Consider the following 23361-nt stretch of genomic DNA (forward strand, 5'->3'; position numbering starts at 1 on the left):
ATTTACAAAAATAAATTTCCATATTTCGTGGACGGTTTTGCATAAATTCCGAATACTTCTTGATTGTTAATTAGTTTGCAGTCTCTGTAATAGACACAAATTAATTGTAAATTGATTAGCAACTTTATTTTGAATCCAATTCTTCTACCTGCAAAATGGAAGATTAAGTAATTGTTTATGAAATGTTCAAATGAAAATTCAAATGAAAATGAATTTTCATTATTTGTCAACAAATTCCCGATCAATTAATTTGCACAGCCTACTAAAACGCTAATTATCAAATTAAAGATAAGAATGTCGATCAATATTATGTTTTATTCTCGGTCACGAATTATCGGGACGTGATTGCCCGCATTATGTGGCCGATTTTAAAGTGTAATCTACGATTACCGTGAGACTGAATTCACCGTTCCATAAACATACGCGCGATCGATAAATGGAGAACTAGTACGATTAATTGGGAACTAGCGGCGATATTTAATTCATCGTTAAATAAAGGCCATCGAGCAGCCCGACACTCCGCAAAATTATTAACGCACGCGCGTGTCCCGTTGTTTATCATAAACAGCATCCGATAGGAGCTTGTTAGTGTCGCACCACCATTTTGAACGCGTCCCGAATTTGCTTTGTTCCATTTCGATCGACGATTAACTATTTCGCGAAACTTGAAAGGAATTAATGTCTCGTAACATTGTAACATTATTAGACTGCGGATTTTATGCATTCGTGACAAACATATATTTTTTACAATTTATTAAAATGATCAAGGGAGGAAATAAATTTTGACAACACCTGTTTCTTGTAGCTAACGCAACACATTTTTATTTTGCATGAAAATCAACAGTTTAGCAATAATAATTACAAAAGCAGCCAATCTTTATGCACTCAAAAACGGTAAATCATATGTATAATATTGTTTGCAATTTATTAAAATTTTTTCTTTAGTAATTCGTGTGGTTTATAGTGTTGAACATTTTTGGAGCTCTAATTTTGGAGCAAAATAAAAATAATCTTCGTTCATTTCAAGCTATATGTTCAACATCGAATTAATTTTCTTAATAATTTTAATGTTTCTCTCTCTCTCTCTCTCTCTCTCTCTCTCTCTGAAAAATACACACTGTCACGTCGCTAAATTTTCGGTTCCCGTCAGAAAACTTCGCCGCTCGGAGGTTTTTGCGTGACAGAACTACAGAACTATTTTATAATATAATAGAAAGATAATTATAAAATCCAACAATATTTGCGGAGCGTATAATAATTAAAATTAGAAAAACACATTGAAAAACTGTGTTATTAATGCTTTCCATATTTAGAGAAGAATTTCCTCGGAAAATGATGCGTGTTAAGTGGTTTCTCTACTTATTGGCAACCCCGGCTGTAGCCTATAAGCCCTAAATCCGCCGCTGGGCCTAATCGCGAGACTTAGGCCTCGGTTTCTGCGCGTCGAAGTATTAAAACGCCTGAACTCCGTACAGTTTTTCTTACTGTTTAGCGTGGCCACTGTGAACAGTTCGCCACGGTGTTAGAAGAACCAATTTGGAGGGCACTAAATCGTTGAAAAGAGACGTTCCCCTTCGCCGCGGAATAAAATGGGTCATCGTAACGATTAACACGCGTCAGTGTTAAATGTTTCAACAAATCCGATGTGTCGTTCAATAGATCCCTCTCCTCGGCTCCGCTCATGCTCCCCAAGTTCGTAGTTGAACCGACCAAGCAATTTGCCGCGTTAGACCGCACTTCGCACTTCCTTCGAGAACAACTATAGTTACCGCGAATCACTAATTTTTCCGCGCACCGAGACCGTCACGACCATAATTCACACGCGACCGCCTAACTCCTTCAGAGACTCCTCTTCTGTCTTCTCTTTCGCATTTTTCCCCGGGAATTTCTATCTCGCCATTTTGCGACAGTGGCGAGACAATAGAATTTAATAGACAATACAATAATGAATGATAAAAATAATTTTACTAATTTTAATCATATTTTTTTATGTATACATATAATCATCTTTATTTTAAATATAGTGCAATTTATGCGTTTAAAACAAAAATGAGTAAGTGCAATATCATTATTATTATATTTTATTGTATGTTAATCTCCTCAATTTATTAAAATGATAATTTTATTCTACCTATTCTCTCTCTCTCTTGTCTTATATCTATTTTATATTTATTTGACTCATTCGATTTGTAATGTAATTATCGAATAATTATTACAAATATGTTCTGGCTGAGAATGACAGATCAATTTCTATCAATTTTTACATTCATCAATTTTTGTATCTTTTAATTCTTTTTCTAGAATTTACAATCTTATACGTTTCCTCGACTCCTGTCTTTTATTTAATTAACAACAAATTAACAACAAATTTTGCATAAAGATCCGCAGATCACAATAAATGATTCAAGAGTCGTATTATTTGGTTAAATTTATTAAATGTTGCCAGTTCGCTCAGCAATAAAGAAAGTGATCGAATTTTCCTACCAATTGTAAACACCTAAACACTGTATTTAATGATCATAATTCGACTGCGGATCCTTACGCAATTATATGACATAATTGCATAAGTTAGTCCGATTTGAATATAAAATTCAATGGTTAAATTTTAAAGATAGGTTAAAGATTTGGTTAAAAAATGGTTAAATTAAAATTAAAAGATGGTTAAATTTTCTACAATTAGAAAAGAATGATTAGTAAAGAGTTGTATTCTTCAAAATTTAACCATTGAATTTTATTTTCAAATCGGGCACGAACTTATGCAATTAGCTTTTGAAAATTTTCCGAAAATGCTAGAAAATAATATTCCACCGAATTCAGTACGATTTTAATTTATTTTAATTCTGCGAACACTGAAAATAACATTTTACATGATTGCACTTTCTTAAAATTTGCTAACAAAAATTGAAAAACGCATAATCATAATAATCGTCGAGAGGTGAAAGAAATGTTTTGTAAAAATATTGCGAGTTTGCCGGGAATTTGATTGGGGCGGCCGGCAATCGAATCATCTAATTAATCCGCACTTTTCGTCCGATTTCGTTCGAATTAACCGTTCATCGTGTCGAATAATTAACCGTCGGTAGCCCCCCCATGAATATTAAACGAGAGTAATAAAAAGAGATCGGATTTTCATGGGGATAATTAGGTTAGATTGATTCGATCAAGCGCCTTTCGTCCCCCGTTTCTTCGCCGACGCTCCGCGGCGTCGCCGAGTTTTCTTCGTTTCGCAATGGCGGATCCGATAACTGGCGCGGAGGCTTATCGCTTGACTTTTATCGTGCATTTGAATAGCATAAATTTAACTCGCATACATTTCCCACGGCGTGTCTCGTGGCCCAGATATACGTTCTTTATCTGTTGCGATGGTTTCACTCGAACCTTGCTCCAAAATCTTCGACCGGAAAACCGAAAAGCAACATAGCCGGGGTTTTTTGGATTTATCGAATAAATTCAAAGTGATATTAATTAAATCGGGCATTTATTTTCTATAAAGTTTCGCCCCTTAACTTTGTAGTAATTTAACAAGGGAAACGGTGAATATATTTATTAAACCAAATGGTTAATTAATAAATACAATATTGCTACGTGTCATTAAATTAATATGAAATGTTATATAATTAATATTATTTGAGGGAGTAATATTATTTACAAGAATTTTATATAGGATCTAATATTGTTTTAAAATATCATTAAATTAATATGAAATTTTATATATTTAATATTATTTCAAGGAGTAATATTATTTACAAGAATTTTATATAGAATCCAACATTCTTTTAAAATATCATTAAATGAATATGAAATTTTAATGATATATGAATCACATATTTTTTAAAATCTTCGGGAACATTGTAAAGCAGTTAATATTGTTGCTACATTTCTTAGAGTGTAATACAATATCGTATTGTTTATTAAGCGTCCATGTTTTCTGGCATTATTTTTGCACACGGTTCAAGAATCTTTATCAGTGAGCAACACAATCAATAAATTCTATATGCATTTACAATATTAAATTATTAGAACGTCGGAAGGTTCTAGTTATTAAAATTATTAATATTGAAAATAATGGTTCTATGTTTTCGCACAAAAATCTGCAGTGTACGAATTGCAACTTTCTGAACAATGCGAAGCAAACAATTGGTAAAATTTGTTACTAGGATTCTTCTAATAGGATTTATTCTCGTACTTCTACGTCGCTTTAATTTTGAAAATGTTTAATCTGCTAGTCTGACTTCTATTTAAGCAAACTATTTGCGTCTTGAAAATTGGAGAATTGAGAATATGTGAACAATGGTATTGAAAATAGATGAAGAATTATGTCAAAGAACAATTTCGTGCATTTCAATGCTGAAGAGCAAACTCTCTGCCGTCGGACTGAAGGAAAAATTTGAATCAATCAGGATCGGACTGATTGTTAATTAACGAGACAGTTTCTGTGTGAAACATTGACGAGGAATCACGATGAAAAATCGTTCTGTACATTTCTGTAATTTTACATAATTTTCTACATATCAATTACTCAACTATATATGTATAAATTATGTCTAAAATGAAAGAACTGGAAGTAACAATCATGACGAAGAATAATTTTATACATTATAAATAATTATGATTGTTCATTTCAGACATGGCGTCCTGTTTCCGCCGACGGCACGCAACAAGCGTCGTTAGAGCCTCGAAAATCAGTATAACAAAATTGGCACAGCATCAATTATCATTTGTTTACACTATAACAAAGGTACGGACAGCGTTACATTTATTTGAAACAATTAACAGCGTTTATCGAGAGCCCGCCACCACTAAAATAACATTGCTCCATTTTGATGAACCCCTTGCACTATGATTTAGTTTATGGTTCCACTGATTATCAGATTTTCTTCGTATAAAATCTTCTAGAAGAAAAGTACTGTGTCTATATTTTCTCTAATGGTTAATACATTGTATATTGATGATAGAAAAATTCTTAAAATTTCCTGAATTCGAAGAAAGCCGCATCTACGTTTAATTAACGTTGTTCGAATGTTTCGTCACGAGTGAAACTGCAAGATAAAAGTATTCTTCACCATCTATTCTTCAACCCTTAGTGGTCGAGGGGTGGCTCAGAGTCACTACTAAAAATTGCTGTGGCATTATTCACAATATTGTTTACATCATCAAACATGTTGTATCTAATCAATGCCTACACATTTAATTAATGTACGAGGCATTATATCCATCTCATGCCCATAAAATGAAAAAGAAACGTTTAATTTTCACGTTAGAATAAAACGAAAAGGATCATACACAATGGAATGATTTTATACCGAAAGGAACGTTTAATTTTCACGTTAGAATAGCTCCGACTGCAAAATCTTTAAAACTTGTACACAGTACAAACAAAACTCGTCTACAAATTCGAAAAATCAAAGCAACAATCTCGCTCTCCATCAACTCAGAAACGACAGATGCAGCTATCCCCGAGAACAAAGGAAAAATCATAGAACAATGAGTCAAGAACGAACCTCGGTATTCCAGATCGCGCACCATGGATCTTCCATCTTCGGGGGGTCGGCGAGAGGCGTCGCACGGTGCTGATCATCGCGGGAGCGTCGGAAATCGCGGCGAAAACGCGTCGTCGACCGAACTCGTACTGTAGGATCCGCGAAAAAGCTGTGCGCGAGGGGGAGGGGGGGTGAGGAGGACGTAGAGAGACGAGGGGGAGGCGTTGGAGGGTGGTAGGAGGACGGGGGTGGCTATGCGAGATGGATAGAGAGCGGCGATGTCGAAGAAACAAGGGGGCGTAGGAGGTGAACGGTGGCGAAAGTGGTGCGGACCGGTTGAAGAAAGCGTCGCGACGCGATGCGTCGGGGTCGCGTGACGCGCGATAGGTGTCAAACGCGTGGCGGACAGACAGTTGACATGACATGGTAGAGAACGCGACGCTGCCGTCGCGTACGTGGTGGTCGGCGCGCCGGGCGTCGTCGTCATTGCGGGGATTGCGCAAGCGGCGTTGGGACGCGTCCCGCAGCTGCGCGCGAGGAGAGTCCGAGCCAGCCGTGGCATTATCGCGCCACCGATTCACGCGACACGCGAAGGGAACGTTTACGCGAACCCCGGACCTAGTCCGTGGCCACGCGACGATGATTGGACGGCGTCGGCCACCGGTGGGGATCGCCGAGCGCGGATTCGACCGGGCGGCGTAGAGGCGCGGCGAAGGGCCAGCGGAGTGGGGCGTGTTTGAACAAGATCGGGAGACTCAAGAGTAGCGGAGTACACTCGCTAACCGGCCTCCATCCACACGGCACACAGAGAGACAGACTGGTGAATGAGGGAGAGTGGAGGTGAGGCGGCTCAAACAGGCCCCGCTCAAACAACTGCTCTTGTGTGTTCAGCGAGAGACCCGCGCCACGATCAGCGTACTCGCGTACACCACTGCCTTCTCTCGTAGTCTAGCCGCGCCGCGTTGTTCAACCAACGGACAGAGATCAACTGCGTTGATCCGTTCGATCGAGTGGTGAGTTTTCGGCTCGCCGTTGGACCGTATACAGTGTGAAATTCTCGTCGAGGACCGAGAAGAAGGTGACCGCGAGAAGAATCCGAGTGTGCTCGAATCAGTGTGTATAATTTTGTGGTTCGCGTCGCGTGCTCGCGCGAAAAGAAAAGGAACAAGTGTGTACTGTTCTATTCGATGACTGTGAAGTTTTTGGTGGTATAAAACACTGCTATTGTTTTTTTTTCTCCGGACATAGAAAGTGCGATCGAATCAGTGACAGAAGGAGTTGAAGAGAGAGAGAGAGAGAGCGAGCGAGAGAAAAAAAACAGATTCGAGGAACCAGCGCCGGGTCCGGTGATAGGATTGCGCCGTCGGTGGAGAAGATTAAGGGAGCGTCGCATTATCAGCAGTCGTGGTACCGAGGCTTTCATGATTCCCGTTTGACGAGCAGACAACAGTCTGCCATCCCGGCGCCGGTTAGCTCTATGACCATGCTCCAGTCACAGAAGCTGTACGGCGACGCTGGTAGCCTCGGAGGCGCGATGACCAGCGCCGCGATGTCCCATATGGGCAGTATTCAGCCGGCGTACACCTCGATCAATTCGATGGGTTGCGTATCGATGGGGATGTCGATGGGCGTCGGTGTCGGGCCTAGCTGCAGCCCGCAAGGCGCCGGCGGATTCAACATGAGCTCGGTCAGCTCCGCTATGGGGATGGCGACGATGGGAGGCGGCGGTATGAGCAGCTACGGTGGCACGTCGATGGCGAACGGTAGCGCGTGCATGGGCGCCGTCGGATACGGTCCGTTGACGCCAGCCGGCGGCACAGGAGTCTCCAGAGACCCTTTATCTCTGACCGAGCCGGACTCGCCAAACTCCGCTCTGCAACGTGTCCGCGCCGACAAATCCTACCGTCGCAGCTACACCGCCGCGAAACCCCCGTACTCGTACATCAGCCTGATCACCATGGCGATCCAGAACGCGCCGTCCAAGATGCTCACGCTGTCCGAGATCTACCAGTTCATCATGGACCTGTTCCCCTACTACAGACAGAACCAGCAACGCTGGCAGAACTCGATCAGGCACTCGCTCAGCTTCAACGACTGCTTCGTCAAGGTGCCGCGCACGCCCGACAAGCCGGGGAAAGGTTCGTTCTGGACGTTGCACCCGGAGAGCGGGAACATGTTCGAGAACGGGTGCTACCTGCGTCGACAGAAAAGGTTCAAAGACGAGAAGAAGGAGCTGACCAGGCAGTCGAACAAGCACCAGCAACACCAGCAACATCACACTAGCATCACCGCCACCGGGACGACCGTGGAGCACAGTAGCCCGACGCATCGTATCGCCCCGGCGGCTGGCAGGACCCCGTCGTCTCTACACCACGGCACCCAACAGCAGGAAGACAAGGATCAACACTCGTTGGTGTCGTCCCATCATCATCACCACGCCGCGAGTCTTCATCAGCATCACGCTGGATTGAAGAGCGACGCGACGGACATAGGCGGTCTCCTCGGGCAGGATTTGGGCGCGGCGCACGACGAGTTGACCGCCATGGTCAGCCGAAGTCTTCATCCGCATCTGATCCCCGACTCATCCGCGTTGCACCACGGTATGGCGAGTAGCCTGAAGCAGGAACCTCCGTACACCGCTGCCAGCCACCCGTTCAGCATCACCAGGTTACTACCGGGAGCCACGGCTGGCACCTCGCCGGGTGCTCAGGACACCAAACCGCCGGAGATGAAGATGTACGAGCAGCTGCACCAAAGCTACGCGAACTTCGGCTCGTCGCATCATCCTCACGCGCATTCCGCGCCGCCCAGCCATCATCATCACAACGGGATGCACACGAGCCCGAACACCGCCGTGCCCATGCACAACATGACCAACCATCATCATCATCAGGAATACTACCAGAGCCCGCTCTATCATCACGCGACCAGCGTTGCCAGCAGTAGTGCTCCACCACCGCCCACAGTTGTCAGCGCTGCACCAGGATTGTGACACCACGCTACACACCCCTACGCCTTGGCCTGAGCCGCTGCTGCTGCGGCGTACGCCGCCAATAACGCACCCTCCACCATGGCAGACCTCGCTTACCAACATCATCGGCATCACCACCAACAACATCCGTCGTCCTCTTCGTCGTCTTCGTTGTCCTCGCCGTCGTCGTCCTCCGTCTCCTGCCAACCTAACTCGCAGCCGTCCGTCGCCAACGACGCCGACACGTCCGACGCAACCGTCAACGTTGCCAGTCAACGACGACGACGTCGCTGCGACGAGACAAACCCGGAATCTTGCGCTACTCATGTTGTCGAGGACGACTACGACGACGAAGAAGAGGACGAGGACGAAGAGGATATCGTCTAAGGATCAACGACTTCGTTTCAGGGTGAGGACATCAGTCTCGCGAGTGTCGAGTTCGGTCTTGCCGAAGGTCTCCCTTTGGCTGCTCGGGGCGTCGCGACGCGTCGGTTTTCTGTGATACGCGACAACGATTGCACGAGGCGATTCTGAGTAGCCCGCGGACTCCGGAGTCCGTTTCCGTTCCCTTTCGTTCCGACGCGGACGATCCCGTTTCGCGGATCCACGAAGGGTCGCGATCCCGTCCGACGGGGATGGAAATTTTTGATGGAGGTGCGTGGTAGCATGTAAATGTCGGGTCGGGCAGGGCCGGGGTGAAAATGTCTCTCGGCTTCGTGTAGGCCAGACTGCGGATCTTTATGTGTTTACGAAGAAATTGGTCGAAAAGTCAAGAATGTTCTAATGTAACAAAGTCGTTAAGGGATGAAATCAATTTTTTATGGTATTCCTGCTTGCCACAATCAAGGCGAAATGTTTTTATTTTGCGTAAAGATGTGCAGTCTAGCCGGGGCAGAATTTCTTCCGAAATCGTAATTCAAGATTCTCGAATACACCAGGACTTACGGGAATTTTCGGGAGGCCCTTCGCGACCATCCCAGGTCGCCCGGAGACATTTTCGGATTCTGGTAGATCGTTAAAGCCAGCGGATCTAGGGCGGAAAGCTCCTCGCAGCTCTTCGAGACGCGAACATCCTCTCATCCTCTTTTTTTCTGAGTCCCTGAGACCGAGGATCCTCTTTCTTTCAGCGGGCGGGACGCGCGGGCGGGTTCATTAGGGGAGAATTGTGTCGGAAGTTGGATATTTCAGCCGCTGATGGAGTTTGAATAGGATTGACCTGGATCGAGAGCGTCGATTCCTTTTTAGCCGAGATCTTTCTCTTCTTTTTTATCCGTTGCTGAGGATCGTTAACGCCCGGGGACTACCCCGAGCCATTTGCTAAGTCGGAGTCGCTCAGGATTTCGGATGTCCTCGTCGAGGAAAAAGGAACCAGTGTGTACACTGAATAGGTCGTAGATCGAGGTAATTATCGGGATTGAGAGGACGTTGTTTAATCGGTTCCCTGGGATGATAGTAATTCAGTTGCGCGATGGGTATCCTGATGCAATTTTTGAATTTCAGTTGGCTTTCCTAATTCTGTGAAATTTTATACTCGAAGAAAATTCTCGGGACCCATAAATGAATAGGGATCCCCAGTCTACTGATGGAGTTAGGGTACATGGAGCTAAAATCTAGGGAGGAAATGAGTTTCCAGGGGAAATATTCGGTTTTAGGGAAAGATTTTTATTAATCGGTCTCTAGTCAATAAAGACTGTCTTCGACGATCTATACCTTCTTCTAAATATTTCAAAAGTGCATCTGCTGAGACGTTAGATTAACTTTTATTATAGCGTATGTACAAAAAGATATAATATGTACCTTTTTATACTTGTTTTATTAAATTAATTTTTAGCGCAGTGTATGTACGAAAATATCAATTCTAATAACCATCGAAATATATTTGTATCCTTTTTATACGTTCAGAAAAATCTGCTTTCTTAAATTAACGATTATAATCTCGTAACATTTAGAAGGAATCAATGGTGCTACTTATGTTAGAAACGTGCGCTGAGCTTAATAAACAAATTGATAGCTTGACAACGACTGCGTATTTTTATGTGAAATAAAAATTGTTTGTTTCGTATTTCTTTTAGAATTTTTGCGAGCTGCGTCTGGCACATTGACGTTCTCAAATTCTTTCAAGAAGTGTAAAAGTCGTTATTCGATCAGTCAGTTAAATTTTCTTTTTATTTTAATTAATTAGACTATTAGATTATTTTAATTAGACAACCCTTCAAAAATATGTATCAAAACATTGACAAATTCAGCTGTGAAGGATCTTGAACGTCATCGATTAGGGTAGCTATGAGAATGGTTAGGTCAGAGCTAGGGATATTTTGATCTAAGCAATTTTGTGTTACGTCACGTGACATTTACAAAATTACACAATATTACAAAAATAAATATTTACAGAGTATCTGCCATCTGTTGGAAATTACAAATTCTCTCTCATTATTTCCAATTTATGAAAATTATTTAAAATATTGTTATCTGCCTTTTTAGAATGCAAATTCTCCATTTGTGAGTTGGTGCAGTTTAAAACAAATCACTCTAGTTTATCTAATTCGTCTAGTTCATCTTTTTTAGAATGCACTTGAAAAATTTGTGAGTGGGTGCAGTTTAAAACAAATCACTCTAGTTTATCTAATTCGTCTAGTTCATCTTTTTTAGAATGCACTTGAAAAATTTGTGAGTGGGTGCAGTTTAAAACAAATTCGCCTGGTTTCTCTAATTCGACTAGTTCATCCGATTAAAGTTATTATAAAAAGAAAGAAGCAACTTTTTAGTTGACTTTTGATTGTTCACGATTGGTGGAATTTTTATTCCGCATAAATATTCGCAGTCGCTGATTGGTACATCGAAGATCTAGAGGCAAGCGATCGCGATGCCGATCTCCAGTCGATCGAGTTCGATTCATCCGCCGACGATCGTCGGTGTCTCTGTGACTCACGATTGTTGTCCCAAGGAAAGAAAAAGCGTCCACAATCGTCTAGCAAGTATGTTTATCGACGCGTTAGATTGATACTGGAAGCCGATAGCATAGGTCTTTTTAGGATTATCTGTTCCTGACACATGCCTCTTTCACCGGTCGTTGATCTCGATCGGCATGTAATGTGTCTCATCTCTCTCTCTCTCTCTCTCTCTCTCTCTCTGTCTCTCCTCGGCTCGTTATCGTCGAGCGTGCAATTGTTCGCGCGGTTTACACCGAATGATTTTTGTCGGTGCTACAATTAGGCTTTTATCTGGATCGTGATCTCGAGCCGATAAGCCGAAATCGGGGCTCGATCCTCCTCCTTGTTTCGGGGTTGCAACTCTCCGTTCCGATCGATGATTAATGACACTTCTTTATGGGAAATTCAGATATCCGGATAATCGAGGCTCCACTGCATCCCTTGGTGAAGTTTGGTCTCAGATCCATCAAATTTTTACGAATCTTCATCCTAGTTCTGCATTTTTGAAAGTCCCCTAATTTCAATTTTTAACCTACTTCGAAAAAGGAGGAGGTTACTCAATTGGATCTGATGTGCCTTTTTTTCACTTCTTCGTCTGATCTCGGTCCATGAAATACAATTTTCATGGATCTTCATCGTAGTCGGTGTACAGTAAGGAGCATAACTGATTCCACACACTTGAAATCAGAATAACTTTTATATGAATGGACCAAACGACTTCAATTTCTCTGTAAGGCTAGAAGAATTAGTTTAGTAAATGATGTGTAAAAACTATGTTGAAAAAATGCATTCCGACGGAATTGATACAAATACAACATACAAAAGGTGTGTCTGGTCAACTGGTATAAATTATATATGTCCTGAAAATTTCATTGAAATTGGTTAATTGGTTTACGAATTATAAACGATCAAAAGTGGTAATTTATAGCGTACCATAAAGTGGCAAGTTTTACCATTCTTGATCGTTTATAATTTGTAAGTCAATTAACCAATTTCAATGAAATTTTCAGAGCTTATATAATTCATACCAGTTGACCAGACACATCTTTTGAATTTTCGTAATTGGCCCAGCTAAAAAAGTCGTAGAAATCAATTTTTCCTATTGTTTTTCACATCATATTTTTTACACATCGTTTACTAAACTAATTCTTCTAGCCTTACAGAGAAATTGAAGTCGTATGCTCCATTCATAAAGAAGTTGTTCTGATTTAAAGCGTGTGGAATCAATTATGCTCCTTACTGTATAGTATTTCTCGTGTCCTGTTTCATTTCTATTCTACAGCATTGCAATCTTCGTAAACCAATAAAATAACCAGTTTTAGTGGGTACTATTGCAATTTTGTTCGACTCTCATTCTTCAGTATCGCAGTCCTCGTAAACCAATAAAATTAGTTTCTTGAGTGCTCTTCAAATTATATTGAACTTCCATTCTTCATTTCAACGTCGAATTTTCAAAAGCGAACCCACCATTTAATTTTCCCGTTAATCGTTTCGACACATTGTCCAACGAGACGACGCAGTAAAGTCCTTCGTTACTCAAGGGCAACATGATCTCCGTCGCGTTCGTGCGGCTACGTTTTCGTGTGGTCTCGTTGAACAAGGCAGAGGAAGTGATTGAAAGAGGCGTTCAAGGTCACGTTTGGGATGAGAGGAGGATTCACGATGGCGGTTCGCGTTCGCGAATCCGTCGGTAGATCTCTCGCTCGAGGAAAAGAGAGGCTCGTTCGCCGGCCGTCTCGGGATCGCGAAAGCGTCGGCGGAGAGCGTAAAATGTGATAACCCGTGAGAATAAGTCTAAATTAATGAACGTAGGCTTGCAAGGACGCCTGTGTAATATCCCGTGTAGAGGTGCGCGCATTCGTTACGTTGTACTCGAACAGACACACACACACAATCACAACTAGACTGCGGATCTTTATGCAAAATAAAAAATGTTTGCATTGATTACAGGACAGAGGAGCCAAATAAACATTGTATTCTTCTTTTAATTATCCTGTTAAGCTGAAAATAATACAATGATGTCCTTAAACACTTTTAACATGTCCACTGCTTGAAATTTTTCATTTTTGTCAGTGAATCCATAAAATCCGCAGTCTAATCGTAACACATACACAGACAGATCTATGAATCATAAATTTTGTTGAAAGCGTCGCGCAGGACACGTCCAGTGTTTTTGTATGATACGTGTAGATAGCCGCACAACGTAAACGCGTATGATTGTACAATATTATATGTATATGTTACAGAGAGTATATATATATATATAAATATGAATATAAATATGAATATAAATAAAAAATATAAATATAAATATATAAATAAATGGAGTCTTTAACGATACATTATGTTAGGTATATATAATATATATATACACATATATTATATATATTATATATATATATAGAGAGAGAGAGTGTGGAGAACACAAGTATGACTGAGAGACAGAGACAACATTATACCGCATGTTTCAAAATCGTTTAACTGGCAGCTGACGTCCGAAAAGTCGTGCTCGAATTACGTATTCGAGGATCGCTTTTGAAACATGTTACTACACGGAAAGAAAGCCCTGTAAATAGAGGATGCATGTGTGCGCGCGCGCGAGGAAGAGAGCAAACTGGTGTGTGTGTGAAAGAGAGAGAGAGAGAGAGAGAGAGAGAGAGAGAGAGAGAGAGAGCACATCGCCGAAGATCACCGATCATTGTGAAGCTCGTCGGACCCGAAGCTCTCGGTTTTCGTTTTCCGCTCGATTTTGCGTTTCTCCCTCTGTTTCCCCTCCATCGACTGCGCCGAACAGAGTCGCCGGATCAGGGGAAACGCCCCCACTCTACCGGATCAGTCACGTGACACGCACGACGGAGGCGGAGCGCGTCACGTGACCGGGCGGACGCGTGGGGGGAGAGTAGAGTAGGGGGATAAATCTCAATCTGGCGACTCTGATAGAGTGGTGAGATATTGTGCAAGATTTCTCGCGCGTGCTCGTCCGAAACAGTAACGTATCTATTATGACGAGGTAGTGGAGCCCTGGGGCAGTTAAATCAGCGGGATAGTATTTTACGGGGATAACAAAATCGAGCACGATATCTCACCACTGCTCTGATGCATAGTTATCCGACGACGGGAGCCTCGTTCGGAAAAGAGAGATCGTTGGCGAACGGTCGAAGGCGCGCGAATATTTGAAAAGAGATCCCGGAACAATACTTCATTCCTTTTCCAATTTGTTTTTCTTCTTCTTCTTCGCGTTCCTTACTCTTTCGAAAGCGGGAAGCTGATTTCGTTGACTCGGAAACGCGGAATCGGCGGTCAGTGTTCCCGAATCATGCCCGTTCTCGAAGCGATCGGTCGTCCGATGATGGCTGATTGTACATACATACACATACCTTAGGCAAGGACACGCCGTTTGTGTGCGAATGAGGCGGATCTCCGTCCCCAGCGACGGAGACCGATGAGACGCGAGCTAACGAGGATGTAAATGTTTCAATAAATCCACGTATTTCTACGAAATCTGTGTCCATGTTTCTCACCGCAACTTTCGTCGCTCCATCCTCCTCCACTTTCGGCGAGCTTTCGGTGGAAAGGTCAAAGAATTTCAGACCGAATAGTCTATTAAATTGTAGGTGAATTGAGTAAGCGATTGCAGATTCAAGGTATGAAAATCAATTTGAAGATATCAATGGGTCAATTTATTCAAATCAAGTTTAAAATATGAATACATATATCTTGTTCGATTTTAAAATATCAATATAATGTATTATTTCACGTTCAATTTTAGAATATTAACACTTTACCTACCGGAAGCCTATTAATATGATTTTCAATAATTGTGCTGTACCAAAAGAAAGCATAGAAACTTTCTATTACATTGCAATCTTAAATGAAACTATTAGACGACGTTATTGAGGGTTACTTGTTAGTTCACAATAAAAATTGCTGTTGCTATTGAAGGTTCCATTAAAAAGTTTTTAGCCGTGTACCGGTCGATAATGTGTTAATATATCATGTTCAATTTAAATGCGGCATTATAATCTCTACCTGGAGATTCAAATTGCATTAAATAAAAAAAAAAATGTTCAATTTAGAAATATGAATGTATCATTTCCAATATATGAAAATCATTAAGAGGGAATTTTCTATTTGGTTTTTATCTCTTACAACTAACGCAGACTATTTTTATTTTGCATACAGACCCAACGCTTAATTATTACTTACTATTATATTTATTATTATATAATAATTATTAATTACTACTAGAAGCTCGAAATAATTAACCCCTCGCACTCGAAGCAATTTAAATTCGAAGATCAAGATATTTGTGTGTCTGTGTTTCAACCCAGATCATTTTTGTTCTATGTAATTTTTCTTACATTGTGCATATCAAATGGAACCTATTTTCTTATACCGGGTATTTCACCTAACTTGACCACCTTGAATATCTTTGTTGTTTTTAAAGATATGTCAAATGTCTGAAAGACAAAGTTGAATGGTTAAACGGGGCTCATACGATACCAAAAAAATGTTTGTTTTTATGTAAGTTCTTTTAGAGATATGAAGGTTACCTTTATTTTTTTAATGGAATCGATGCAGCTGGACATTCGTTATAAAAAAGTACTAACCTATGTATGTCGAAAAGTTAGTAGTTCAGGAGATATTTCAGTTTAAATAATTTTAAAACACCATTACTGTCGTGTGTATGTACTAACAAGGGAAGGACCCCAAGTGTCCGACTTCGATTTTGATAATTTTTTGTGAGATGATGGTACATGGATCTCTAATGATGTCTGCAAAATATTAGGTGTAGTTACTCAATAGTTTTAAAGATATAAACAATTCAAGTTTCATACTTGTGAATCACGCAACCTGCTTACACGGCTACTGGAAAGCTATTAAACTTTAATTGTTTATATCTTTGAAACTATTGAGTAACTACACCTAATATTTTGCATACATAATTAGGGATCCATGTACTATCATCTCACAAAAAATTATCGAAATCGAATTCAGACACTCGGGGTACTTCCCTTGTAAGACAGTAAGTACGACTGGTATTTTTGTACGACAGTAATGGTGTTTTAGAATTATTTAAATTGAAATATCTCGTGCACTACTAACTTTTCGACATACATAGGTTAGTACTTTTTTATTAAAACATATCTCACTCCATTTAAAAAAATGAAGGTGACCTTCATATCTCTAAAAGATATTCAGTTGAGCTTTTTACAATTTATAGAATACAGACAAATTGAATAATGTTAAAACTGTTTTGAATAATGCTATGGCAATTTTCAATGGCGCCTCAGACGACTCGCCATTCGAAAAATTCTCTCACGCGAATACTGTTTCTCCGGAATAAGTTGATACAAGGAAAATAATTCTATAATGGAGGTTCTGCTGTATTTTTTTTTTCTCGGAACCGCGTTTCCACTATTTGGCCTATTTCCCATAATCTCGTATCGTCGGTATGCGATACAATGTAAAATCCTATTTCGAGCCGTACGGCGAACCTAATCAGAAGATTTCGTGTCCGATAAAGTTCGGGACACGCGTGTACAGCCGTCACGAGTGTCCGAATCTAACAATAAGATAGCGCGGCATGAATCCGCGAGTTTCTTCTCCGGATTTCATCCGTCATCTCCGTCGACAGGGAACAAAAAATGCGCGGGAGGGATGTATCGAAAGCAAGTGGAGCGAATCGATATCGCTATCGTGCAGGCATGTCAAACACTCGATATTTTGTAATTCGTGCAACACGATCCGAGCAAAGGTGAATGACCCTGAGCGTATCGCGTGCGAATCTGCGGGACGGTTTCGAAGTAGCGTCGAGGGCTTTCGAAATGGGACGAAAATTTTATGCAATTAGCGAAACATTCGTGTTAAAAATAGATCTGGGTTTTACGAGTCGCGAAATTTAATGAAAAAACTAATGTAGCTTTATTATTAGCTAACGATACGCGGGATTATACACAAATTTTTGATACTTCAGTTAATTTGGGTTAATTGCGTAGGCCCCTGAACAGTGGTAGCCCAGGGCCCCGAAATTGACGGTCCGCCGCTGAGTATTGAACACGGTACTCGTTCTTCGTTCCACGGGCCTCGATACTTGTGCAAAAGATATTTTTTGATTTCACGTTGCTGGAACGTTTACCATGGAAAATTAAAATTAAAATATTTCAAAATTCCTATCCATTTCGGAATAAAATCTAGAACAATTTCAGACGAAGTTGTCACACCGTATTAATCCTAAACAATTCGGAATAAAATATGGAACAATTTCAGAAAAAGTTGTCGCACAGTATTAATTCTAAAAAATTATTATAATTAGATAATTGCCTAATTAAGAAATGGAGTGCACGATACTCACTAAATAAACAAAGGATCTGCTGGTTAATAAATTCGTTTCACGTTTGCTTGCAGAATTTTTGGTGGGAAGCGGAGAATGAACAAAATCGTGTAATAATATTTGCCCGATCCGATCCGGTAGAATCCGCACGGGCACTCCGGGTGTTATGACGGTGCTCATTGACTCGCCATTTTTATTCGCCAATCCCTTGGTCGCCTAATCTCTGTGTGCAATGCGCAGCTCATTAATTACGTGATTCGCTTGGCGACCGACGGAGAACTGCCGCCGTAACATTCTTTTCCTCGGCTCGAGGAGCACGTTTCGATGAAATACAAGGCCGATAACGATTCCGCGATACAATCGACTTGATCGACACGTAATGAGGGATTATCGAGGCCGATCAACGTTGCGTGGCGATCGAACCAAATCAGCTGGCGCTTCCGCTGACACAGTGTTATTAAAATTAGAGCCACGTCATGCTAAAAGTCTCTCTATTTATATGAAAATAAGACAAATCTATTGCAATTTAATTTCTTCCCAATTTTTATTATCGTTACATTAATCATTATGCAAAATAAAAATTGTCTGCATTCGATCGCTGATACAGAAGCCACGTATTTATTTCTTTCCTTAACAATTTTTTTTAGTTGGAAATAATACTACAGCATTCTTTAATTGTTTAAATATTTCTACTATTTGGAGTCGATCTACCTATTTTTAATTTAAATTCTATTGAATAATTCCCCATGAATCTTTGCGAATGGAATTCAATATTAAGCAACGCAGTTAACCATTGTAGAATTATTTCTTTAGGGGTTGTTTGTCAATGGAATGTCTTGTACAATTATTTCTTTAGGGGTTGTTTTTAAATGAAACCTCTTGTAGAATTATTTCTTTATGGGTTTGTTTTTAAATGAAACGTCTTGTACAATTATTTCTTTAGGGGTTGTTTTTAAATGAAACGTCTTGTATAAGTATTTCTTTAGGGGTTGTTTTTAAATGGAATGTCTTGTACAATTATTTCTTTATGGGTTCTTTTTAAATGAAACCTCTTGTAGAATTATTTCTTTAAGGGTTGGTTTTAAATGGAATGTCTTGTACAATTATTTCTTTATAGGTTCTTTTTAAATGAAACCTCATGTCGAATTATTTCTTTAGGGATTCTTTTCAAATAAATATTTCCAAATTGTTTTCTGATATTGAGAATTGACAATCATATTGCTATTGGCTATTGAAAATCATGCTGACAGGCTTCTCCCTTAAAGAAAATCGTACAGGCTGATCTCCTAAAATTTTTAACAGCTCCCGAACCAATCTGTTCATTTACTGCACAGAATAAAAGAGACTTTAAAAGTAAATATTTGATTTTGGACTACGACTAGGTGCGCAGAAGTTATTATTATCTGCAAGAAAAATTTGCAAGTCAAAGAATCTTGGGTTATTATTGAACATCGAGTCGCAGCAGTTTCGATGTTTGGTTTATTAATGAAAAATGTAGACCGGGAAAAAATATTTGAACCGTTCCGTTATTGAGATAACTGTCCCGAGTTGTATGGTTTGTAACATGTCATGGGATCGATGGTGAAACAATATTTTTCTTTAATCAAAATATTTATCGAAATAAATTGTGGTAAACAACAGAAGTGATATAGTTGCGTTCAAACATGTACATACCTAAATTCTTTAAAGAATAACACTAAATCTGTCTAAATAATTCTGCATTTTCCTGTGTTCAATTTTTATACACTAAACATTATTTACAAAGGCGACGTCTTTTCAAACAATCTTTCCTGTGTGTGAATTCACTGTAAATTTATAACCACGTAATTTTAAACAATTTTGTCATACGATTCATGTAATAATTGTAACAAACGGTATCTTTCTGTACACGAAATATTGGTGCAGTATATGGGCCGAAAAATTAAGCTCCGTTTACAGGCAAGCGTTAGGGCTGGGTTCACAGAGAAACGGAAAAATTGTGTGTAATAATTACGCTACAACGATCGACGGGATCAGAGTAATCGGGCGAATGTGTTCCCGAAGGTATATTGATTTTCCTTTAGCAGATACCGCCGGCCGAATTTACGGCCGTGGCGATTTTACTATCTTATCTACCCCTTTTACGTCACGCATTAAAAGTTCTTATTACGCCTATCTAGCTTTTATTGGTCTTAAATCGACCCCTAAATCGAGTGTCACGTACGTGGTCATGTGACCACGATAGGAGAGGCAACATCAAAATCAATTTTAAATTATACATTATCCAGATTCTATTAATGTGCCCATATTTTCATGAAAATTTAATTTCATTCCTGTTTCTACAAAATAATCGGCACGAAATATTATTTGTCAAGTTGTTATGTGTCATCTGAACAATATTTATTATTTATTATTATTATACTGTACTATTTCTGACTTGTTTCTGTTCAACCCACTCAAGGGGGATGATTTTAACAAATTCATGGCAGCCATCACTAGTTTCGTTCAAGTCTTTACACACCACTCGATTGCAGATTTTATGCATTTATGATAAAAATGAAAATAAAAATAGAAACAACATTTATTTATAGAATTTAATACTGCCGATTAAAACGATTAAGAAAATAAATAAATACGTCGCTCCTACTTCTGGCAACGAATGCAGGCAATTTGTGTTGTGCATAAAAATCTCTGTTTATCAATTTCATTTTTATATTTTGAGTCGACAAAACAGGATTTGCAAAAGTGTTGTAATATGTATACATAGAAACAGGGCTTTACATGGACAGTTGTAAAAGTGTATAAGAAGTACGATCCGAAAAATATTTTCAGATTTTGCACCGCGTCATTACAATTTCTCAAAGTATCAAGACGTGTTGCATTACAGAGTCGGACAGACGGCAATTCTTCATTTACAATTCGCGTTTCCACGAACGCGACGGGGATAATTCACGATCAACATGGGAGCAGAGCGGCTACTTTCGCGAGCATCGCCCGAGCAAAAGCAACATCAGCCGAATTAACGACTGGGTTCATTCTGTCGCGAGGCCGGCGACGATAAAACCAGCCGATGAAGCGTTAAATTCCATCCGAGGGGGTTCCTACCCCTTCGTGTCTTCGTTCTCGAGCAGCGCGACGCCGCGCGCCGGGAGAGACTACAAGAGAGAGGAGAGAGAGAGACTGTTCGTACAGGGCCTCTCCTGTCCGTCGATATCGGCCCCCCACTCTTCGACTCCTCGCGACAGCCCTCCAACCACCACTCCTCGTCTCACTCCCACTCCCAACCGTCTCCCCTCCCCTCGATCGTCGCTCCCTCTCCAACCAAGCCGTTCCCTCGCTCGCGCTCCCCTTTCTCGTTTTTTCCACTTCTTTTTACGTCTCCCCTCTGTTCTCCCTCCCGCCTTTGCCATCCCTCCTTCGTCCCGCACTTCGCCTCACCCCCCACCGCCACTCGACGCTCGACTCGAACTTTCAACGTTCTCCAGAACGTCGAGACTCTTTTTCTCTTTCACCCTTGCCTTCGCTTACTTCTTCCACGGTTCCCTTTTCTCTCTCTCCCTCTCCCTCGCTCTCGCTGACTCTCGCTCCTCTTACTTTTCTGTAGCGATGGGAACAATTCTTTCTCCAGTGCATCCCCAATCCCGCGGAATATTGTTTATTTGTTTGCCTGTGTGTTTAACGCATTCTCCGGTCGATCATGAGACTGCTCGTAGGCGACAAACTGTTTGCTCGACGCGACCGAATCACCCAGTATACTATTGCTTTGTAGAGTTGCGATTCTTTTTTTTTGGAAGAAGAATATGTTCTTTTTTGAGATTCAGAATAGGGGTGGTGAATAGTATTTCTCGTTTCTTCAATAATTATAAATTGTTATTACCGAGGTTGATCGACCTCGATCGTGTGACCCCAGACGTTAGCGGTCAACCTGCCCCGAACGGCCATTTTGACTTCAATGCTCCACGTGTAACCTTAAATTATTTATCTATAGATAAACAAACTTTGAAATACTGTACTGTAATTATATTTGGAAATATTTACTTTCCCCGTCAATTTTTCAACAAACTTTGTGAGAAAAATGTGCGGGCGTAATAAAAACATTAGGAGAGTTAAAAAATACTGTTATGTCAAAAAATGTCTGTGTTTTGCATAAACATTCGCTGTCCACTTACAACTATTTATAACTAGCCTGCGGATTTTATGCATTTACGACAAAAACGGGTACGTACAATTTAAAACGGTGGAGGTATTAAAAAGATTCAAGGCCACCGGTGTACTAGTTTCACCATAACAAGATAATCGAAAGAAGAATGAAATTTTTCTTTGGCTCCTGTGCCTTGCGATCAATGCAAACATTTTTTATTTTACGATTTACAAATCGTTTGTTGCTACAGTCTGTCTCTCGCCGGTAGAGCGTCGATGCAAAATGTCGAACAATTAGTCACAACCAACCCCTACAGGCGCAACATGAATGTTTGTAACGGCGGAACTGTTTGAAAAAAAAATAGAACCGTTTCAGGGAGGTCTAGTTGCCCCGGCGTTCCCCCGTTTGAAGAGTGCTCCCATCGCTACTTTCTCGCGTCTATTTTTCCACCTCATTCCCTTCCCCGTCTTATCTCTCCCTTTCTTGCGAACGTGCGACAGCTCCATCCTCCTCCCACCGAGTCATCACTTCCCTCTTTCTCTCTCTCTCCTGCCTAGGTTCTTCGGCCTCTCCCCTCCACCGACTCGTTATACATCTCTGCCCCACCCTTCCCCTCGCCGTCCCTCCCCAAAGCACCGGTTCTTTCTCTCTTCACCGCTGAAATGGAGGAGAGAGCCTATATCGAACGCGGAGCTCTCGTGCTCACGCTCCTCCACCCACACACACAGAGCCAGGCGCAAGAGTATCCACGCGCGAGCGAGTGTGCGCGAGAGAACTAGCGCTCGTGTACGAACGTCGACGCGCGCGCGCGCGCGCTCTCTCTCACAGCCCTGTGTACAATCAAACATTGTTCATGATTTAGTCAAATATTGGCGAGATACACAGGTTTGTAGTACCTCTCAATGTATATCTGGCTGTGTATCATGCCGAATAATCCGCGGGAGATTGCACCTCGATTGTCCACCCGTTAACTAAGACTCGTTACGCCGCCGCTCCCGTCTTTTCGGCGGTGAGGCTTGTTTAACTATTGTACCGAGGGCACCCGACCATCCAACTACGCTCCTGCGTTGCCGATCACGGGTACCCAGATCCTCAGATTTACTTTTACATGTTGTTCTATTCTTTCGAGCGGTTTAATGGGAGTTTAACATGAGCTGGTTTTAGTTTTTTTATTCGCTGTTGAAGATTTTTCGGGTGTAACACTGATAGATGTTATTATTATTACTTTCTAAAAATTCAAAATTCGGAAAAATAGGGGATTCCTGAGATCATTTGAAGCGACTTTTCCCTTTGCAGAAATGGCGTCCGCGGCTTTGTTTAGGAGTTATTAACGAAAAACACGACTGTGCCAACACGCGTCTAGGTCGCGCTCTGATTGGTCCGTGGTTTTACGTTAATAACTCCTTAACGAAGCCGCGGACGCAATTTTTGCAAAGGAAAATGTTGCTTCAAATGATCTCAGTGTGCAGCTAAGAAATCGATGCGAGCGAAAAAGTTGACAAATGAAAAATACTACAATTTATAAT

The 23361-nt window shown here is 41.1% G+C and overlaps 1 protein-coding gene and 1 long non-coding RNA gene across 3 annotated transcripts in view; both read left to right on the plus strand.

Moving 5' to 3' along the window:
• The window catches only part of LOC143213170 (uncharacterized), a 137303-nt gene that overhangs the window by 21560 nt on the left and 92382 nt on the right, over positions 1-23361 (plus strand). The window lies entirely within an intron of this gene.
• Positions 5775-8477, plus strand: LOC143213168 (silk gland factor 1). The gene has a single exon (XM_076432780.1). It carries the CDS (start codon positions 6958-6960, stop codon positions 8470-8472), a length of 1515 nt encoding a protein of 504 aa, XP_076288895.1. The 5' UTR covers positions 5775-6957; the 3' UTR covers positions 8473-8477.

Source organism: Lasioglossum baleicum, chromosome 10 (genome assembly GCF_051020765.1).
Source record: "Lasioglossum baleicum chromosome 10, iyLasBale1, whole genome shotgun sequence".
NCBI classification, from domain to species: Eukaryota; Metazoa; Arthropoda; class Insecta; order Hymenoptera; family Halictidae; genus Lasioglossum; species Lasioglossum baleicum.